The 18,699-nt window shown below is 43.4% G+C and overlaps 1 protein-coding gene across 7 annotated transcripts in view; it reads left to right on the plus strand.

Annotated features, from left to right (window-relative positions):
• Nucleotides 1-18,699, plus strand: part of CACNB2 (calcium voltage-gated channel auxiliary subunit beta 2) — a 393,103-nt gene that overhangs the window by 212,864 nt on the left and 161,540 nt on the right. Inside the window, exon 1 of one of the 7 annotated variants that reach the window (XM_062210532.1) lies at nt 1,970-2,118. The exons of the other annotated variants lie outside the window; for them this stretch is intronic. Within the exon in view, the coding sequence (XP_062066516.1) occupies nt 2,068-2,118 (51 nt within the window). The 5' untranslated portion in view covers nt 1,970-2,067. Of the gene's footprint in view, nt 1-1,969; nt 2,119-18,699 lie in introns of those variants that run through there. 7 annotated transcript variants of the gene reach the window in all.

Here is an 18,699-nt window from a genome sequence, read left to right on the forward strand (position 1 = left end):
CATAAACTCATACACCTCAATAGAAAAAAATTCAACCTGATTTTAAAATGAGCAAAGGACCTGAATAGACATTTCGCTAAAGAGGACTTGAACATGGACAACAGGTATATGAAAAGGTGTTCAGTCTCCCTAATCATCAAGGAAATGCAAATCAAAACCACAGTCAGCTAACACTGAACACCGGTTAGATGGCTGTTCTCCTGAAGACCAGAGATAACAAGTGTTCGTGAAGGAGGGAAGAAAAGGAACCTGGTACACGGAGCCTCTTATGTCTCAGAGTTACACAACACAGTGTGTGGGGATTTATCCATGTAGCCAGCTTTTGAACCGTTGGCTTTTACCACTGCGCAGTATTCCCAACTTCTTATATCCACTTTTCTGTTGAAATACATTTAGGCTGTTGGCAGTGTTGCTTGGGACGTGTTACACACTCACCTGCCTGCGTGGAGGTGTCTCTGGCTGTGTGCTGAGGGGCAGGCTGCCAAGGTTAAGGGCATTTTGCGACATCCCTAATGTGGCTTTGGCCAGTGGATATCCCAGCAGTGTCTGCTTGCTCTGTCAGTGGCAAAACTTGGCTGTGGAGGGCCACGCTGCAAGCACTTAAGGTTTTGTGAGCTGCACGGTGTCTGTCACAGTTACTGAACTCTGTTCTTGTAACACGAAAGCAGCCATAGGTTATATAGAAATGAAGGAGGGTGGCCATGTTCTAATGAACTCTTACTGAGAATTTCATTTGTCACAAAATACCATTCTTTTAATTTTTTCCCCCTCATTTAAAAACATATTCTTAGCTTACAGTTTTATCCTCTGCCTGTGGCTCCGGCACCCCGGGTTCTAGTCCCGGTCGGGGTGCCGGATTCTGTCCCGGTTGCTCCTTTTCCAGTCCAGCTCTCTGCTGTGGCCCTGGAAGGAAGTGGAGGATGGCCCAAATGCTTGTGCCCTGCACCTGCATGGGAGACCAGGAGGAAGCTCCTGGCTTCGGATCGGCGCAGCGTGCCCGCCGTAGCGGCCACTTGGGGGGTGAACCATCGGAAAAGGAACACCTTTCTTTCTGTCTCTCACTGTCTAACTCTGCCTGTCAAAAAGAAAAAGAAAGAAAAGAAAAAGAATTGCCAGCTCCTGCTTAATATCCTTCCCAAGATGCAGTTTTGTGATTTCTTAAATGTTTTTACTATAACAGTATGAAACGGTAAACCATTATTTTAGTTTGTATTTCCTGGTTAGTAGTGAAGTGAAGCATTTTATCCTGCTTCTTGGCTTTTTCTCTTTGGTTTCTCTATTCATGTCTCTCTTCCTTTAGTCATTGAGAGTGGGTCTATTTTTTTTTAATTAACTTGGAGGAGTTTTTAGTTTATGGTTTACGGATGATGAGCTTCTGTTATGCATATTGGAAATATGTTCTCCGTAGTGTGGTCATTTGTTTCACTCTTTTAAAAGTGCCTCCTGATGAGAAGATGTAGCTAATTTAAATTAAGTAAATTTTTCCAGGCCATACTTCTTAAGCTGGAAAAATGTATTTTGCTTATCACTGAGAAGTTGAGAAGCAATCAGAGAAAGGTAGCACTTTCTTGTATGCAAAAAAAGCAGAACTTACTTCACTGGGTGGAAGTGGACGACTGTTGTCACCGGAGTGCCAGCCTTTTCCAGGACAGTAGTTGGGGGCTCTGGGCTCTGAGTGGCTCTCCGCAGCGCCCTGGCCCGCGTGCCTGGGGGCCTGCAGCTGATACTAATGAAGTGTCGCTGTGCTCCGACGCGCCTGCAGGCCTCTCTCTCTTCCAAGCCAGCTGACGCAATTCAAAGTAGAAGACGACCCTCCCCCTCGCTTTGTTAATTGACTTTGATGGGCTCTCTGCCGTGCCTAAGTGGTTCTGGAAGAGACGGAGCTGTGGTAATGTGAAGAATTTTAGGAAGTCTACACGCCCCACCCCGGCAGGCACAGGCGAAGGGAAGTGGTTGGGGTGCTGTGGAGCAGAGCACGACTGGGCTGCCTGGAGCTTGCACCGAGTTCTTGCTCTCGGGAGGACGAGTGTACGCGCGAATCCTGGGCTCCCTCGGAACTGGTCTGGCATGCTTGACAGGCACCTCGCGGCTCCGCACACCCAAGGCCTTGTTCTCGAGGTGAGCAGAGGGAGGGAAGCAGGCCAATTGCACTGTGTGGTTTAATGGAATCAAGAATGTAGTGAACTATTAAATGGGCTCAAGCCAAAACGAGGGTAGTTGCTTTCCTTTTTAACGATTTTCTTGTCTTGCCAGAAAGGGCATTCCCAGTGTTATTACACAAAGGCTGGGGTGGTTTCAGCAAATAAAGCTGTAACTCTGACTCTGGCTTCAGCTTAGTGGCTGGGAGAGAGAAAGGGGCAGAGAAACTTCGTGGAAAAGCGGCAGCGTTTCCCAGCTGCAGACCAGCACTTGTTGCCTTGTGGCTCCTCTGACAGCCTGTCCACGGAGCTGCTGCTCTGCCTCCGAGACCTTATCCTGTAACTCACGATGATTTGATTTCCTGTGTTGCTGGAAATTAAGATTTTGTTGCTGTTTGTCACTTAAAATTTTTTGAACTTAATGCCGTACAGACTTGAGAGTCTGCGGTTCAAAACGCTTAGATGCAGAGCTTTCCCACACAAGGACTAGCTGTTGAAGTTTTGGGATTTGGTCTAAAACTTTCAAGACAAGATCGGTGCATCTCTAGGGTAAACTTTAGGGGAAAAAATTCCAGAACCCAAAATTTGTAGCAGAGAAGGCAAATTTAAAAATCATAAGGTTACAAATAGTTCAATCTACCCTAAATCTAATTTAAGAGAAAAAATATCTTCTAAGAAATATCTGAGTGCTTATCATTGTTCTGGGTTGAAGCATATAAAAGTATTAGCACAATCAGTAATGAGACACTTGGTTTTATCTGTGTGATTTTGGTGATCTTTTATTAGATGCCATGTCAGGTTTTCTAAAGGCACAGAATCTGCCAGGCTTGTGGTGGTTCCCATTAAATTTTTGTATAGCGCAGTTATATTCCTTTGGGCTCTGGCATGGCCAGCACTATTTATCAAGGATTTCTGGGCATTAGATAACTGCCCACAAGTTGCTGAGCTTTGTCAATGTCACTCACATTTGAATTAGGAGTTGTTGAAGCCCTGTTTATTTTGAGGGGCGTCTGGAATCATCTTTCCCTGTAAACTTGCCTGCTCTCTAAGACATCTATTAGATATGAAATAATTGCTGTACTTTTCCTGCAGATGAATCCTATTTGAATTAGGGAAATATATAACCCAAAACCCAAATGTCACGTATCCTAATTGCCCAATACATTGCACTGGTCGTTTTGAATATTTTCAGCCATTAAACCAAGCACAATAGTGTCAGGGTTTTTAATGGGAATACCAATTGCTATATGATTCTGAAGTGATCAGACAAGTAGTTTAAGACAGGACTGGAAAGAACTATAGGATAAAGTATGTTGGGAAATCTGCTCGGGGAAGCTTATCCTTTTAAACCACTTCTTTCAGACTGTGCTTTCTGCTTCCTATGGCTTGGCCACTTCTTAATCTAACTAACTGCTATATTTTTTTTTTTTTAACTTTTATTTAATGAATATAAATTTCCAGTGTACAGCTTATGGATTACAATGGCTTCCCTCTCCCATAACTTCCCTCCCACCCGCAACCCTCCCCTCTCCCGCTCCCTCTCCCCTTCCATTTGCATCAAGATTCATTTTCAATTCTCTTTATATACAGAAGATCAATTTACTATAAAGATTTCAACAGTTTGCACCCACATAGAAACACAAAGTGAAACATACTGTTTGAGTACTAGTTATAGCATTAAATCACAATGTACAGCACATTAAGGACAGACAGAGATCCCACATGAGGAGCAAGTGCACAGTGGCTCCTGTTGTTGACCCAACAAATTGACACTCTAGTTTATGGCGCCAGTAACCACCCTAGGCTGTCGTCATGAGTTGCCAAGGCTATGGAAGCCTTCCAAGTTTGCCGACTCTGCTCATATTTAGACAAGGTCATAAAAGACAGAGTGAGGATAGTAACCAATGATCCTAAGAGTGGCATTTACCAGGTTTGAACAATTATACAGCATTAAGTGGGGAAGAGGACCATCAGTACACACATGTTGGGAGTAGAGCCATTGGTGGTAGAGGTTATGATTACAAAGGAATGAGGCCCAAGTGCCTAGAACAAAGGACAGAGTCATTATTAGAGGAGCTAAGAAAGGTGCTGTCTAAGCTACAATGAAGTTTTCTGATTGAGAGGCAAATAGAACCTGATAGAAAGGGCTTGATAATAATCTGGTGGGCTTCAGGCCTTGTAAATTCAGAGACCAAGACCTATCTATTTCTTCACATGGGGTATATCCTAAGGGAGGTGTGAACCTCCTAGGGGAAGGCACTCTGTTGACTTTCATTACTTGGCTGGCCTGGGAGGAGAGCTGGCCAGGTAAAGGCAGGGGGCATCTCTAACAAGAAATTTACAGTTCTGCCTGCAATGTTGCTGACCATGCCATGCCATCCCCTCAGCTGCAGTGGTCACTTTGGAAGTCGGGCTGAGTGAAGGGCTTTTCAGCTTAGAGCCAATAAGATCTGTGGCTCTGACCTGGGCATCCTTCGACTCCAGGGCAGGTCCATTTCCAGTGATCCAACTCTTGGCAGAGCTGCCAGGGCTCTTCACAAGCTGACTTCTGCTGAAGCCCAGGCTTACCACATTGAAAGCCACTGCAGTGGACTGGCCTGTTGGGTCTCCTTGAGGGCAGATCACTGTACAGATCAGCCATTAATAGGCCTGCCACCCATTGCTTCTGATGCCGAGCTTTCTTTTCCTCCTGGTTTGTGTTAAAGCAGACCAGAGGATGCAAGTCAAGGGAGTGCCCGTTTCCCATCTCTAATCTTCGGTGGCCTGAACTACAAGTCTATAGTCACAGGCATGTTCTGTAGTAGTTTTTCTAAGGTAGACAATGCCCATGAGGAAAATTATATTCTCACTTTAAAACTTTCTTTCCCTTTGGTCTGAAAGGGAGGTTTTTTCCTACTTACTGTATACTTCGCTGATGGCAAAGTGAATCTAGCTATGAGATTATTATTTGAGTTCTTATTTTGGCTATGCTATTGCAGAAAAATGTTAGCCATCTCTTTTATAATGTCTAAAGATTAAATTGTGCATCCTACAGATTCCTTCATAATAGAATTAGTTTCCTACCTTGAAGAGAATAGAGAAATGAAAGAACAAGTTGGGCTTAGAAGAGAGAAATGAGGGAGCAAGTCCTAGATCGCTTTCTGACAATTTAAAATTATAAACTCATCAACCAACAAGAGGCACTTGCTTACTTCACAGTATTTTTGAAAGCACCTGTAGGATTTTACAAGTATTTAACCCTTTAAGCCTCTGGGGCTTTCTCATTAAGATAACTATCATGTCTCCAAAATATCTGGTTGAAATAAGATTTCTTAAAATCATGACATAACATAGACCAAATTTGATCATTGTTACAAGGTGATTATTCAAATTTTTGAAAAAAGCACATATTTAAATAACCCATAGCTCTTAATAAAAATTCAGCTGTTTTTGAACAATTAGAATTTAACAGACATCAAGAGAACATAATAGATTACTTTAACACATTGCTTTAACAGAGCATCAGAGTTTAATTCTATGTCAAAGAGAAATTGAGCTTCCTGTGATCTTTTGCTGTGAGGTTTCCTTCCTTTACCTTCTTTCATACTGGTGACCATGTTTCTGTGTTTCTGTGTGTAACACATCTTTAAGCATCTTTTGCAGGGCAGGACGAGGGGCAACAAATTCTTTCAAATTCTGTTTGCTATGAAAAGTCTTTATTTCACCTTCATTCACAAATGAGAGCTTTGCAGGATATAGTATTCTGGGCTGGCAGTTTTTCTCTCTTAGTACCTGGGCTATGTCTCGCCATTCCCTTCTAGCTTGTAGGGTTTCTGATGAGAAGTCTGCTGTGAGTCTAATTGGAGATCCTCTAAGAGTGATCTGACGTTTCTCTCTTGCACCTTTTAGGATCTTTTCTTTCTGTTTCACTGTGGTGAGTTTGATTACAACATGTCGTGGTGAGGATCTCTTTTGGTCATGTTTATTAGGGGTTCTATAAGCTTCCTGCACTAAGATGCCTCTGTCCTTCTCCAGACCTGGGAAATTTTCTGCTAGTATCTCACTGAAAATGCCTTCTAATCCTTTCTCCCTCTCCATGCCTTCAGGAACTCCTAGAACCCGAATGTTGGGTTTTTTAATAGTATCCTGTAGATTCCCGACAATATTTTTTAGATTTCTAATTTCTTCTTCTTTTCTTTGGTTTGCCTGTTTCCTTTCCTGTTCTCTGTCTTCTAAGTCTGATATTCTCTCTTCTGCTTCGCCCATTCTGTTTTTAAGGCTCTCTAATGTGTTTGTCATTTGATCTATTGAACTCTTCATTTCATTATGATTTCTAGTCACTATCAGAGTTTCTTGTTCCACTAGTTGTTTCATTTCATTTTGATTCCTCCTTAATATTTCACTTTCACGAGAGAGATTTTCTATCTTGTCCATGAAGGATTTCTGTAGTTCAAGAATTTGTTTTTGAGAACTTCTTAATGTTCTTATCAATTTTTTGAGATCCGCTTCTTGCATTTCTTCGATCTCATCATCTTCATAGTCTTGAATTGGGGTGTCTTTTTCATTTGGGGGTGTCATAGTGTCTTCCTTGTTCTTGTTAGCTTGGTTTTTGCGTTTGTTGTTTGGCATGTTGGAGATATTTGGTTTCTTCACTGTGGTGTTTTTTCTTGTTACACTATGGCTCTATATTAAGTGGACTGTCTGCTTTCAGTGGAGCCTTAGAGGCTTGAGATGAGTGTGGACTGAGAGCTGTGTTTGGTTCCTCAGGGTTGAGGGTGTGTCAAGGATGACACTCCCAGGTTAGGTGTGGTAAATCTCTCTTTCTTTTTTTGATTTAAAAGGGAAGTAATTCCGCACAGCTGAACGTAATTGGAGGTAGTTAGCAGGCAAATGATATACCCACAGGAGCCAGAGATCGGAAGCTCTTTCCCAAGGACCACACAGGGAATCTCTGCTGCCCTCAGTGTGGGCTCCAATTCTCCTGCAGTCTCCCACTGGGTTGCCAAGTTAGATGCTAATCTCCTGTTATTTCACCCCTCCCCACAGAGTCAGGTTTTTCTGCTAGGCTCAGGGCTGGTGCAGACCTGAGGTCGCCCTGCTTATGACGTATGTCCAAAATGGCGCCTGCTCTGTCTTGCTCGCCTTTGAGAGGTGAGCGGAGAGAGAGAAACTTGTGTCCGTATCAGTCACTTTTTTTATTTTTTTCTCTCTCTTCTAGTTAGCCTGGTGAACTTTTCCCCACGGAGTTTCAAGCCTCGTTCCCTCTAGCCTCCTCTTTCCGCTTGCCTGCTGGTATCTCGGGCTATGGAGGTTCGGCTCACCTCGCGTTCCAGCGCTGGTGCGTTGAGTCTGCCGCTGGTGTCCCGAACTTGGGCTCCCACGCTCTCCACGCAGGTCCACTGTGAATCACTAGTTCCGGAAGAGTTTCCTCTGCTGTTTCTTCCCCTACTCTTCCTTGACCCTGCAGTATCTCCACTTATATTAAACTTTCTCTCCCCCCGGACTAAGTGTGCTTCCTGCCTATTCCGCCATCTTGCTGCCTCCGAGAGCCTAACTGCTATATTTTTGAATAGGACTTGTAAGCACATGGAATTTTGTTTAAATGAAGCTTAAATAACACTTTATAAAGATTTTATTCAGTAACTGTTTAACGCACTCATTGCAGTCTTTCTCAAAGTTTTCCAATAATGTACAGAAATACTTCTATTTAGTTGCACAGTAATATAAATGGAGAGAATTTTTAAAAAATACATATCAGATACTTCAGAAAGTTCATGGAAAAGTAGAATTACAAGTACATTTATTGTGATGTAAAAAATTTTGAAATCCATGGATAGTTTTTCCATAATGTGTTTTCTGGGCACTTTTTGAATACCTGTCATACATATCTGATTTGTATTTGCATGTTTATAGGTGTCCATATAAGTATTATGAAATAGCTTTTTAGGGTGCTGAATAAACTGTGTGATGCTTGTTTTTATTCTACTCCGAATGTGATATCAGTTTTTATCAGTTGTGCATTCTAAAGTCACTGAAGATCTCAACTATATTAAAACATATTTAGTAGTTTTTCGTTTAATTTTCATCATGCACTAAAATAAATAATATTCCAGTGCAATTTGGTAAAGTTACTTTTTCACTGCCAAAGGCAAAAAACAAATCATCAGTCTGCTGATAATTTTTTTTTAAGATTTATTTATTTGAAGGCAGAGTTAGAGATGTTATAGCCGCTGGTTCACTCCTCAAATGGTCACAGCGGCTGGAGCTAGGCTGATCCAAAGCCTGGTGTGGGGAGCTTCTTCTGAGTCCTCCATGTGGTTGCAGGGGCCCAAGTACTTGGGCCATCCTCCACTGCCTTCCCAGGAAGTAGAGCCGCCAGGACTTGAACTGGCACCCATATGGGATGCCGGCATCGTAGGCAGTGACTTTGCCTCAACCACATTGGCCCCAGTCGGCCTCATATTAAGTGTGCTCATTATCTTTTTATGGATTCTTATGTTGCAGCGTAAGTTTCTTCAACAGGATATCTTGAATGGCTTTTCTTAGACCCAGGTGGCCTACCCCTTCTATCTCAATTCTTCCCTTCCAACAAATGAGAGTGATCTCTCCGATCTGTGCAGTAGGATGCTCTACATTGGTTTTTGAGTGTTTTCTGATATGATTAGGGGCCAGTGTTTGGACCCAGTCAACCCTAACTTGAATACTAGACAGTACTTAATAATAAAAGTTTGCTCTTCTCTGAGCCTCAGTTTCATCATGTGTTAAATTCAGAATCTTATCTGTGTTGCAAGAGAATATTTTTCAGAGTGCATATAGATTGTGATTACATGTAGACCATTTAGCATGGTATCTACTGGAACTAAGGGAAGGAGTGTGCCTACCTACATTTTCTGCAGAGGCTAAGGATGAGAGAACTTAGCTCTGAGATACCAAACTGGCATTTATGGCGGACAGCAAGGGAAAGTTCGAGTTGTTTTTATTTACATGTTGGAAGAAAGATGGGCTGGCGCCGCGGCTCACTAGGCTAATCTTCCGCCTTGCGGCGCCGGCATACCGGGTTCTAGTCCCGGTCGGGGCACCGGTCCTGTCCCGGATGTCCCTCTTCCAGGCCAGCTCTCTGCTATGGCCAGGGAGTGCAGTGGAGGATGGCCCAAGTGCTTGGGCCCTGCACCCCATGGGAGACCAGGAGAAGCACCTGGCTCCTGCCATCGGATCAGCGCGGTGCGCCGGCCGCAGCGCGCTATCGCGGCGGCCATTGGAGGGTGAACCAACGGCAAAGGAAGACCTTTCTCTCTGTCTGTCTCTCTCTCTCACTGTCCACTCTGCCTGTCCAAAAAAAAAAAAAAAAAAAAAAAGATGAACACCCCTCTGAAGTGGGACTGCTAATCAGTTATGTGTAGATCTGCGTTAGGGGGCTGGGAGGAAAAACAAATGTGGTTCTTCTAAAATTGTAAATCTTTTACGGCTACTCGAAGACTTTATGGCTTCAGTTGGTGGTCAGTGTCGTCCTCATTTCCAAAATGGTGAAAAACCAGAGCTCCCATATTGAACTCGAGTTGGAAGAGGCAAGACCCGTCTCACACTGGAGGGCTATGATCCAAAGGACCCAGAGGAGTTGAGGAAACTGTTGACTGGTGATCTGAGCTTTACAACTACAGATGATAGTTTGAGAGAACATTTTGAGAAATGGGCACACTCACAGATTGTGTGGTAATGAGAGACCCCCAAAGGAAACATCCAGGGCCTTTGGTTTTGTGACTTACTCTTGTGTTGAAGAGGTAGATGCAGCAATGTGTGCTTGACCACAACAAGGTTGATGGGAGTGTTGTGGAACCCAAGAGAGCTGTTTCTAGAGAGGATTCGGTAAAGCCTGGTGCCCCTCTCACCGTGAAGAAGGTTTTTGTTGGTGGTATTAAAGAAGATACAGAGGAATATAATTTGAGAGACTACTTTTGAGAAGTATGACAGGATTGAAACCATAGAAGTTATGGAAGACAGGCAGAGTGGGAAGAAGGATTTACTCTTGTAACTTGATGATCATGATACAGTTGATGAAATTGTTGTTCAGAAATACCACACTGTGGTAATGGGCATAGTTGTGAAGTGAAAAAGACCCTTTCTAAACAAGAGAAGCAGTCTGCTGCAGGGTCACCAAGAGGCCGTGGAGAGCATCTGGCAACTTTATGGGTCAGCAAGGGAACATTGGAGGTAGTGGAGGTAATGTTAGCCGTGGTGGGAACTTTGGTGGAAGAGGAGGCTATGGTGTGGAGGTGGAGGCAGCAGAGGAAGTTACGGGGGAGGTGATGGTGGCAGCTGTGGTGGTGGTCCTGGTTATGGCAGCAGAGGAAGCTGTGGTGGTGGTGGTGGACCAGGATCTGGAAGCCAGGGTGCTGGATATGGTGCAGGAGGAGGATGTGATAGTTACAATGAAGGAGGAAACTCTCGAGGTAACGGTGGTGGTGGTGGAAACTCAGTAATTTGGTGATTACAGTGGAGAACAGCAATCAAATTATGGACCCACGAAAGGGGCAGTTTTGGTGGAGGAAGCTTGTGCGTTCCCTGTGGTGGTGGTGGTGATGCATCTGGTGGTAGAAGTGGTGGATATGGTAGCGGAAGGTTCTAAAACAGCATAAAAGGGCTACAAGGTTTTTTTTTTTAAGATTTATTTTATTTTTACATGAAAGAGTTATACAGAGAGAGAAGGAAAGAGAGAGGGAGGGAGGGAGAGAGGGGGAGAGGGAGGGGGAGAAAGAGGGGGAGAGGGAGAGATGGGAAGAGAGAGAGAGAGGTCTTCCACCCGCTGGTTTACTCTCCAATTGGCTGCAATGGCCGGAGCTGTGCCGATCCAAAGCAAGGAGCCAGGAGCTTCTTCCAGGTCTCCCATGTGGGTGCAGGGGCCCAAGGACTTGAGTCATCCTCCACTGCCTTCCCAGGCCATAGCAGAGAGCTGCATCGAAAGTGGAGCAGCCGGGACTTGAACTGGTGCCTATATTGGATGCCAGCATTGCAGGTGGCGACTTTACCCACTACCACAGCACCAGTCCCAAGTTACATTTCTTAGCAGGAGAGAGAGCAAGTTGTCAAGAAAGCAGCAGGTTACTTTGAGACAGCCATCCCAAATGCATTAGAAGAACTAAAAATCTGCCACAGAAGGAACCGTGATCCATAGTCAGAAAAGTTCGTGCAGCTTAGACAAGAAACCCTACTTGTTCAGAACCATCATAGCCACAGTTTGCAAAAAGTGTAGCTCTTGATTAATGCAGTGCAGTGTCAACTAGATGTTCTTTCCTGAGGTCTTTTATCTGTTGTAGCTTTGTCTTTTTCTTTTCATTACATTAGATATATACTTTTCATTACATTAGATATATACATTAGATAAAAATAGATATATCATGTAAATTGTGATAGTGGTACCAGGAATAAAAAACTAAGGAATTTTTCAGTATTTGTGTAGTTTAGTTTTTCTACATTTTAGTACAGAAACTTTAACATTGTGCAGTTTGAAGGTGTTTCCTTGTGAGTTAACAAGTAAAGAAGATCATTGTTAACTACTATGTTGCATGAATTTTGCTAAAGTTAACTATAAAGAAACACCTACTGACTTGAGGGTTAAGGGGAATCTGTTCTCCCTATTTCCAAACCGTGATATGAATGGGCACTGACTTGTGGAGAGAATAGGTATTTGTATGTTTGCAGTATGTATTTTAGATAAATAGAATTGGGTATTTAAATTAGCGTATTTGTGAATTTAATAGCATTAAGATTACCTTCAAATGAAAAATCTCAGAATTCCTATTTGGTTTTGTGCATTTTCTTTCAAAACGTAATCCTCTGATTTTTAATGTGTTAGATTTGCTGAGTCCTAGCTATGTTTGAAATATCTGCATTCTACATTTACCTTGGTCACATGTGAACTGCTGCCGTAGCTGCCCTCTGAAAATTCTGGGAGGGGATGGTGGGTGTTTCCCCAGTCTTACCTGAAAAACCATTCGTAACCACATCAACATACGGGCCCACTACGCTTGCTGTGTCTGAGCATATTAGGTGGGTACATTTATTTTTAAAGCACAGGAGGCCCATAAATTATTTTCTTCATTTACTTTTTTTTAATTGGATACAAGCTCTCAGTAAGAGAATAAAATCCATGTATTATTGAACCTTTAAAAAAAAAAAAAGAAAAGAAAAACCAGAGCTCCCAACTGGGAGTAAGTATGAGAGAACAGAAAAGATAATGGAGGTTAAATATTTCAAGAAGTGTAGTCATTTTAGGATTATTATTCCTTCTTTTTCTTACCTTGTTAGGGTTATTCTTTTTTTTACTTGTTATTGATAAACAAGTTTTTATTTTAAAAAATAAGTTAGATGAGACTGTATTTCCATATATTATAAAACACAGTGGTCTAAGGCTACAGCTTTCTACATCACTTTGCATGTATAATTCATCCTTAAATGGAAATGTCAGGCTGTGGGGCCCGGGGGCCGGCACACACCCGCAGTGATGCTGGCTGCACCAGCGGACAGCCGCTGTCTCTGATTTCACCTTGCGCCCAGAGCAGTCCATCTGGGGAAGAGATCATCTTGCATGATTGCAACAGATTAATCAGACTTGTGAAGTTATTTTTGTTATGAAAATTGACAAAACCTGAAAGAACTTTATCTTTCAAAGTATTAATTAGAAGTCATAGCTATTAAAAATAGAAGAAATATTAAGGGAAGTGTTGCGGAAGGAGAAACATATATGTCTCACATACATCACACATACGTCTCACCATTCTTGGCCCAGTGTTTTTTGCTGGTGTGTTAGATAGCACTCTTTTTCTCCATCCATACGTAGTTTTATAGTTCTGTCAGGACAGACTACTGTGGATTCTTTTTTCTTTTGACTTTATTTTGCAACAATTGTGTCATCACTGCATAAATTATCATTTGTATTTGTCATTATTTATTCAAATAAAATGGCCACTTATTGTGGGACATTTAGGTTGAATCTATAATTTGAGTTTTGTACATAAGTAAGTCTACAGTAAAAATTTTGAGCATATGGTTATGTCTCTCTGTGTGACTCTTTCTCTCTGTAACTGTCTTTAAAATAAATCTAAAACAAAAAAGAATACATTTGTCTACTGTCTTTCTGAAACAATTGAGTTATAATGCCTGTGTTTTTGACTGTAGCTGAGGGATGGAGGTCCAGTGTGGTTACATGAACTACATTTAAGCTCAGTGGAGGTTTGGTTTTTTTTTATTTTTTTTATTTATTTATTTTTTATTTTTGACAGGCAGAGTGGACAGTGAGAGAGAGACAGAGAGAAAGGTCTTCCTTTTGCCGTTGGTTCACCCTCCAATGGCCGTCGCGGTAGCGCGCTGCGGCCGGCGCACTGCGCTGATCCGATGGCAGGAGCCAGGTACTTCTCCTGGTCTCCCATGGGGTGCAGGGCCCAAGGACTTAGGCCATCCTCCACTGCACTCCCTGGCCACAGCAGAGAGCTGGCCTGGAAGAGGGGCAACCGGGACAGGATCGGTGCCCCAACCGGGACTAGAACCTGGTGTGCCGGCGCCGCTAGGCGGAGGATTAGCCTAGTGAGCCGTGGCTCTGTATTTTACAGAGACTTCAAACCTATCCTCTTCTTTGCCTGTCAATGAAGAATCGGAGCTCCCAGGACACTGTAGGAGGTGTGACTGAGCTTTGTGGTAATAATGCTACGTAAGCTAATGAGAGAGTGTTTAATAGTAGTTCCCTACTTCTGATGCAGTTTCTACTGTGGGGGTGAGAAAATATGTATTGGCTTAATTTCTGCAGCTGCGTAACTGCATCTTACTTGTCTGAAACTATTTTCCGTTCCGAAAGCTTCATCTTGGCACTCAAAATGCCATGAAAATTGAAGACAGTGCGCTGAGTGGACTAAGACTTGAAAGAACAAAATTACATGGTTCAACTTATGTGAGGTGTTTGGAAGAGTCAAATTCTTGACAAGTGAGAGCAGAATGGTGGTGCCAGGGGCTGGCAGGCAGGGGGAAATGGGGAGTTGTTGTTAAATAAGTGTGGACTTTGAACTGGTGAAAATGAAAAAGTTCTGAAGATGGATGGGGGGATGACTGCCCTGTAACAATAAATGCACTGAATGCCTCTGAACTATACACTTAAAAGTAGTAAATTTTGTGTATTTTGTGACAATTGTAAAATACAATTAAAAACTCTGTGTTGCTAAGGCCAAATGCTTTATATGTGGTATCTTTGTTTTTTAAATTTTTTAAAGATTTATTGAGAGAGAGAGAGAGAGAGAGAGAGGTCTTCCATCTGCTGGTTTGCTCCCCAAATGACAACCATGGGCAGAACTGGGCCAGGACGAGTACAGGAGTCAGGAACTTCTTCGGGGTCTCCCATATGGGAGGCAAGGGCCCAAGCACTTGGGCCATCTTCTGCTTTCCCAGGCACATTAATGGGGAGCTGGATCAGAAATGAAGCAGCTGGGACTCAAACTGGCACTTAACTAAGGGAGTGCTAGTGTCACAGATGGCAGCTTAACCTGCTGCACCACAATACTGGCCCCTTATGTAGCTTCTTTTTTTTTTTTTTTTAAAGATTTATTTTATTTATTTGAAAGTCAGAGTTAAGGGGGGGGGGGTCCCCTTCCATCTGCTGGTTCATTCCCCAGTTGGCCGCAACGGCCAGAGCTCTGCTGATCCTAAACCAGGAGTCAGGAACTTCTTCCGAGTCTCCCATGTGGGTGCAGGGCCCAAGGACTTGGGCCATCTTCTACTGCTTTCCCAGGCCACAGCAGAGAGGTGGCGGCTTTACCCACTACGCCATAGCACTGGCCCCTGTGGTTTCTTAATCTTCACAGCAACCCAGTGAGGTAGATGCATTCCCACCTCCATTTTACAGATGAAGAATCTGAGCGTAACCAGGTTTGTCACTAGACTGGACCACACAGGTGTCCGTGACAGAAGCAAGGATGGGTAGCTGGCCAGCATCCTGGTAGGTGCATATGCCACATACAGATGTGCCCGTGCATTGCTGCTGTTTTGCTTCTGATAATCAGGCTCTGGAATTGCCCCAACTACCTAGGATTAGGGATCAAGGTCCCCTGGATCTTCATTCAAGGACTCCTTCTTGACCTTGAACCCTGAGAGTCCTCTAGCGGAGGCTAGGGCCATCCCCCATCCTTCCTGTAGTTCCCTGGGCTTGGCAGGCCTTCAGTAGTAAAACCAGACCAGCTGTTCATTGCTTCTTAGGCCACGCTCATGAAAATCACCTAACAGGCCTGATACCGAGATCATCTCAAATAAACTCATGCTTTAACAATCGTTTGTGGGGCTGACACTGTGGTGAAGCAGATAAAGCCGCCGTCTGCAGTGCTGGCATCCCATAGTAGTGCAGATTTGAGTCCTGACTGCTCCTCTTCTGATCCAGCTCTCTGCTATGGCCTGGGAGAGCAGTAAAATGTGGCCCAAATCCTTGGGCCCCTGCACCTGCGTGGGAGACCCAGAGGAGGCTCCTGGCTCCTGGCTTAGGATCGGCACAGCTCTGGCCATTGCAGCCAGCTGGGGAGTGGGCCAGTGGATGGAATTCTGTGTCTCTCTCTGTCTCTCTCACTCTTTCAAATAAATAAATAAATAAATCTTTAAAAATATTTTGTAATCCCCTCAGAACAAACTATTTTTGTTAAAATAGTTTTCCATCTTCTGGAATGATCAGTTAGAAATAAAAAGTGAGCACTTTTTTCTTGTCATTATCTCCCAGCTACTTTTCAGAAACAAAGAACATAGAGTAATTTACCCAAAGGAGGTATATATTTTAAAGGCAGAGTCAAGATATTTCATAAAGACTGTACCCTGTTTCTTTTTCTTCTTCCTCCTCCTCTTCCTCTTCTTCCTCCACTTCCTTTTCTTCCTCTTCCTCCTCCTCTTCTTTCTTGCTGTAGTACGTGTTTGTAATCAGATTTCTCATCAGGATTTGTAGGGTTTGTTTCTCAATAATAGGTTTGGGACTAAGGATGTACTGTATCCAGTCATCCCATCATCCTGTTGGATTATAGATTAGAAGATGATTCTGTGATGAAATAAGTATGGTAAACAAGACCAAGGTGCCTAAGAGAATTAGACTGAACCAGAGATCTTTGAGAACAATGTTATGTACCGGTCTATTTTTATTTTTAGAGATTTATTTATTTGACAGGCAAAGTGTCAAAAGGAGAGATGCAAGAGACTTTCCACCTTTGTCTGGTTCACTCCCCAAATGGCCACATTGGCTGGGTCTGGGCCATGCCAAAGCCGTGATCCAGAAATGCCATCCAGTTCTCCCACATAGGTGGCAGTGATGCAAGTACTTGTGCTGTCCTGCTGCCTCTGAGGCTCATTAGTGGGAAGATGGTTTGGAAATGGAGCAGCTGAGCCTAGAACTGGTACTCAAATGTGGGATGCTGGTATCCCTAACTGTGGCTTAATTTGCTGCTCTATAACACCTGCCCCCAGTTTGTCTCTCTAGTTTGAGAGCAAGAAAGCGAGAGAAAGAGAGACAGAGACAGAGAGCACTCCCACCTGCTGGCTTATGCTCCAAATGTCTGCAACAGCCCTGGCTGGATTGAACTGAAAGTAGGAGAGCTCAATCCATGTCTCCCATGCGGATGACAGAGATCCAACTGCTTGAGCCATCACCACTGCCTTTTAGGCTGCACATTACAGGAAGCTGGAGTTGGGAGCTAGAGCTAGATATTCAACCCAGGCGTCTTACTTGCTAGGCCAAATGTCTCCTGCATTTTTTAATCAAGTGAAATGATGAACTTAAAAACTAGTTGTTAAAGGCCGGCGCCGTGGCTCAACAGGCTAATCTTCCGCCTTGCGGCGCCGGCACACTGGGTTCTAGTCCCGGTTGGGGCGCCGGATTCTGTCCCGGTTGCTCCTCTTCCGGTCCAGCTCTCTGCTATGGCCCGGAAGTGCAGTAGAGGATGGCCCAAGTGCTTGGGCCCTGCACCCCATGGGAGACCAGGAGAAGCACCTGGCTCCTGCCATCGGATCAGCGCGGTGCACCGGCCGCGGTGCACCGGCCGCAGCGCACCGGCCACAGCGGCCATTGGAGGGTGAACCAACGGCAAAGGAAGACCTTTGTCTCTCTCTCTCTCTCACTGTCCACTCTGTCAAAAAAAAAAAAAAAAAAAAAAACTAGTTGTTAAGAAATTTGAGTGTTTATGAGAAAGTGCATTGGGAATGCATGTTATTCCATTGTTACCGTTTTCTACCTTTTTCATTCTACCCTCAAAAACCAGATGGCCTGCATAAGCGGAGAGAAATGATTTCCAACCCAGTATATTTGTATAATTTCCTTTCTGCTCTTAATGAAGAAAAAGGAAACAAAATGAATTCAATTCAACATAATAAAGTAAATCAAGTTCTTAATTACAGAAGTAGGGAATTTTTAACATAATTAAAGATTCCATGGTCATATTCTTTTCAAAGTCGTAAATCTTTAAAAATGTGGATTCTGTTAGATGCATTTCCTGATTAATCCATTAGCTCAGTAAGTCAAAATGACTGAGTTTTTGCAAACGTAAGAGAAGTAGATGGCTATAACACTTAAAGTATCCATGTGGGGCAGGTGTTTAGGTACTCTCCTACTGGAGTGCCAGCTTTGATACCTGGATTCAGTTGGATGCAGCTTCTGACTCTAGTTTGCCAGTGCAGACCGGGGGAGGCAGTGACGATGGCTCAAGTAATTGGGTCCTGCTACTCACGTAGGAAACCTGGATTGAGTGCATGGCTCTTGGATTCAGCCTGATAGTCCCAGTCATTGTAGGCATTTAAGGGGTGAAACAGTAGTTGGTAAATCTCAATCTCTCTCTCTCTCTCTGAGATACTTATTTAAAGGATGGTCTCCTTCATTTTAAAAATGAATACAAATATACGTATCTAGAATTTCAAATCCTCCAATCTTATGCTGGCTTTTGTCTGTTTTTTAAGACCAGTTCAGGACATTTGACCTGTGCAGGGGTCTAATAGTGTATTTACGGATCTGCTCCTTCTGTGTATTCACATCAGTAGCCAACCGGAGTATCCAGCAATACCCAGATTGACCTTGTTCACTAAAGCAGTGTCCATAGTACACTTTAGCGCTCAGGTCAGACCCACTGTCCTTCCTTCTTTTCCTGATACTTCACACACAGGTTGTCTTTTTGATGGCATGAATCGAAGTGACAGTTACATATCGTATGACAGAGTTCTCTGTGAGGTAGGAGAAAACATGGTATCTAGTCTTCTTAATTCTTGCAACACTGAGAGAACATACTTATTTATCTTATGTGGCTAAGAACATGGCACGTATCACTGTTTATGAAAGCACTTAAGTTGTGGAATTTGGTTGGCGACTGACGTTATCATGGAAGGGTACTGAATGAGAGAGCAGGAGGATTGATAAATTGGGGCAGAGAAGAGTAACTGGTAATAATCAGTGACTGAGAAGCAAGGACATGCTTAAAAGCATTCCAGGAGTTCCATTTATAAGAACTCCCATTTCCTTTGCTTTGCTACCTGCGTGTGGCTTCTCAGGAGTTTCTCTTGTGAAGACTTGGCATTTTTCAAAAGCGTATAC

The sequence above is a fragment of the Lepus europaeus genome, chromosome 14, assembly GCF_033115175.1.
Source record: "Lepus europaeus isolate LE1 chromosome 14, mLepTim1.pri, whole genome shotgun sequence".
In the NCBI taxonomy this organism is placed as follows: domain Eukaryota; kingdom Metazoa; phylum Chordata; class Mammalia; order Lagomorpha; family Leporidae; genus Lepus; species Lepus europaeus.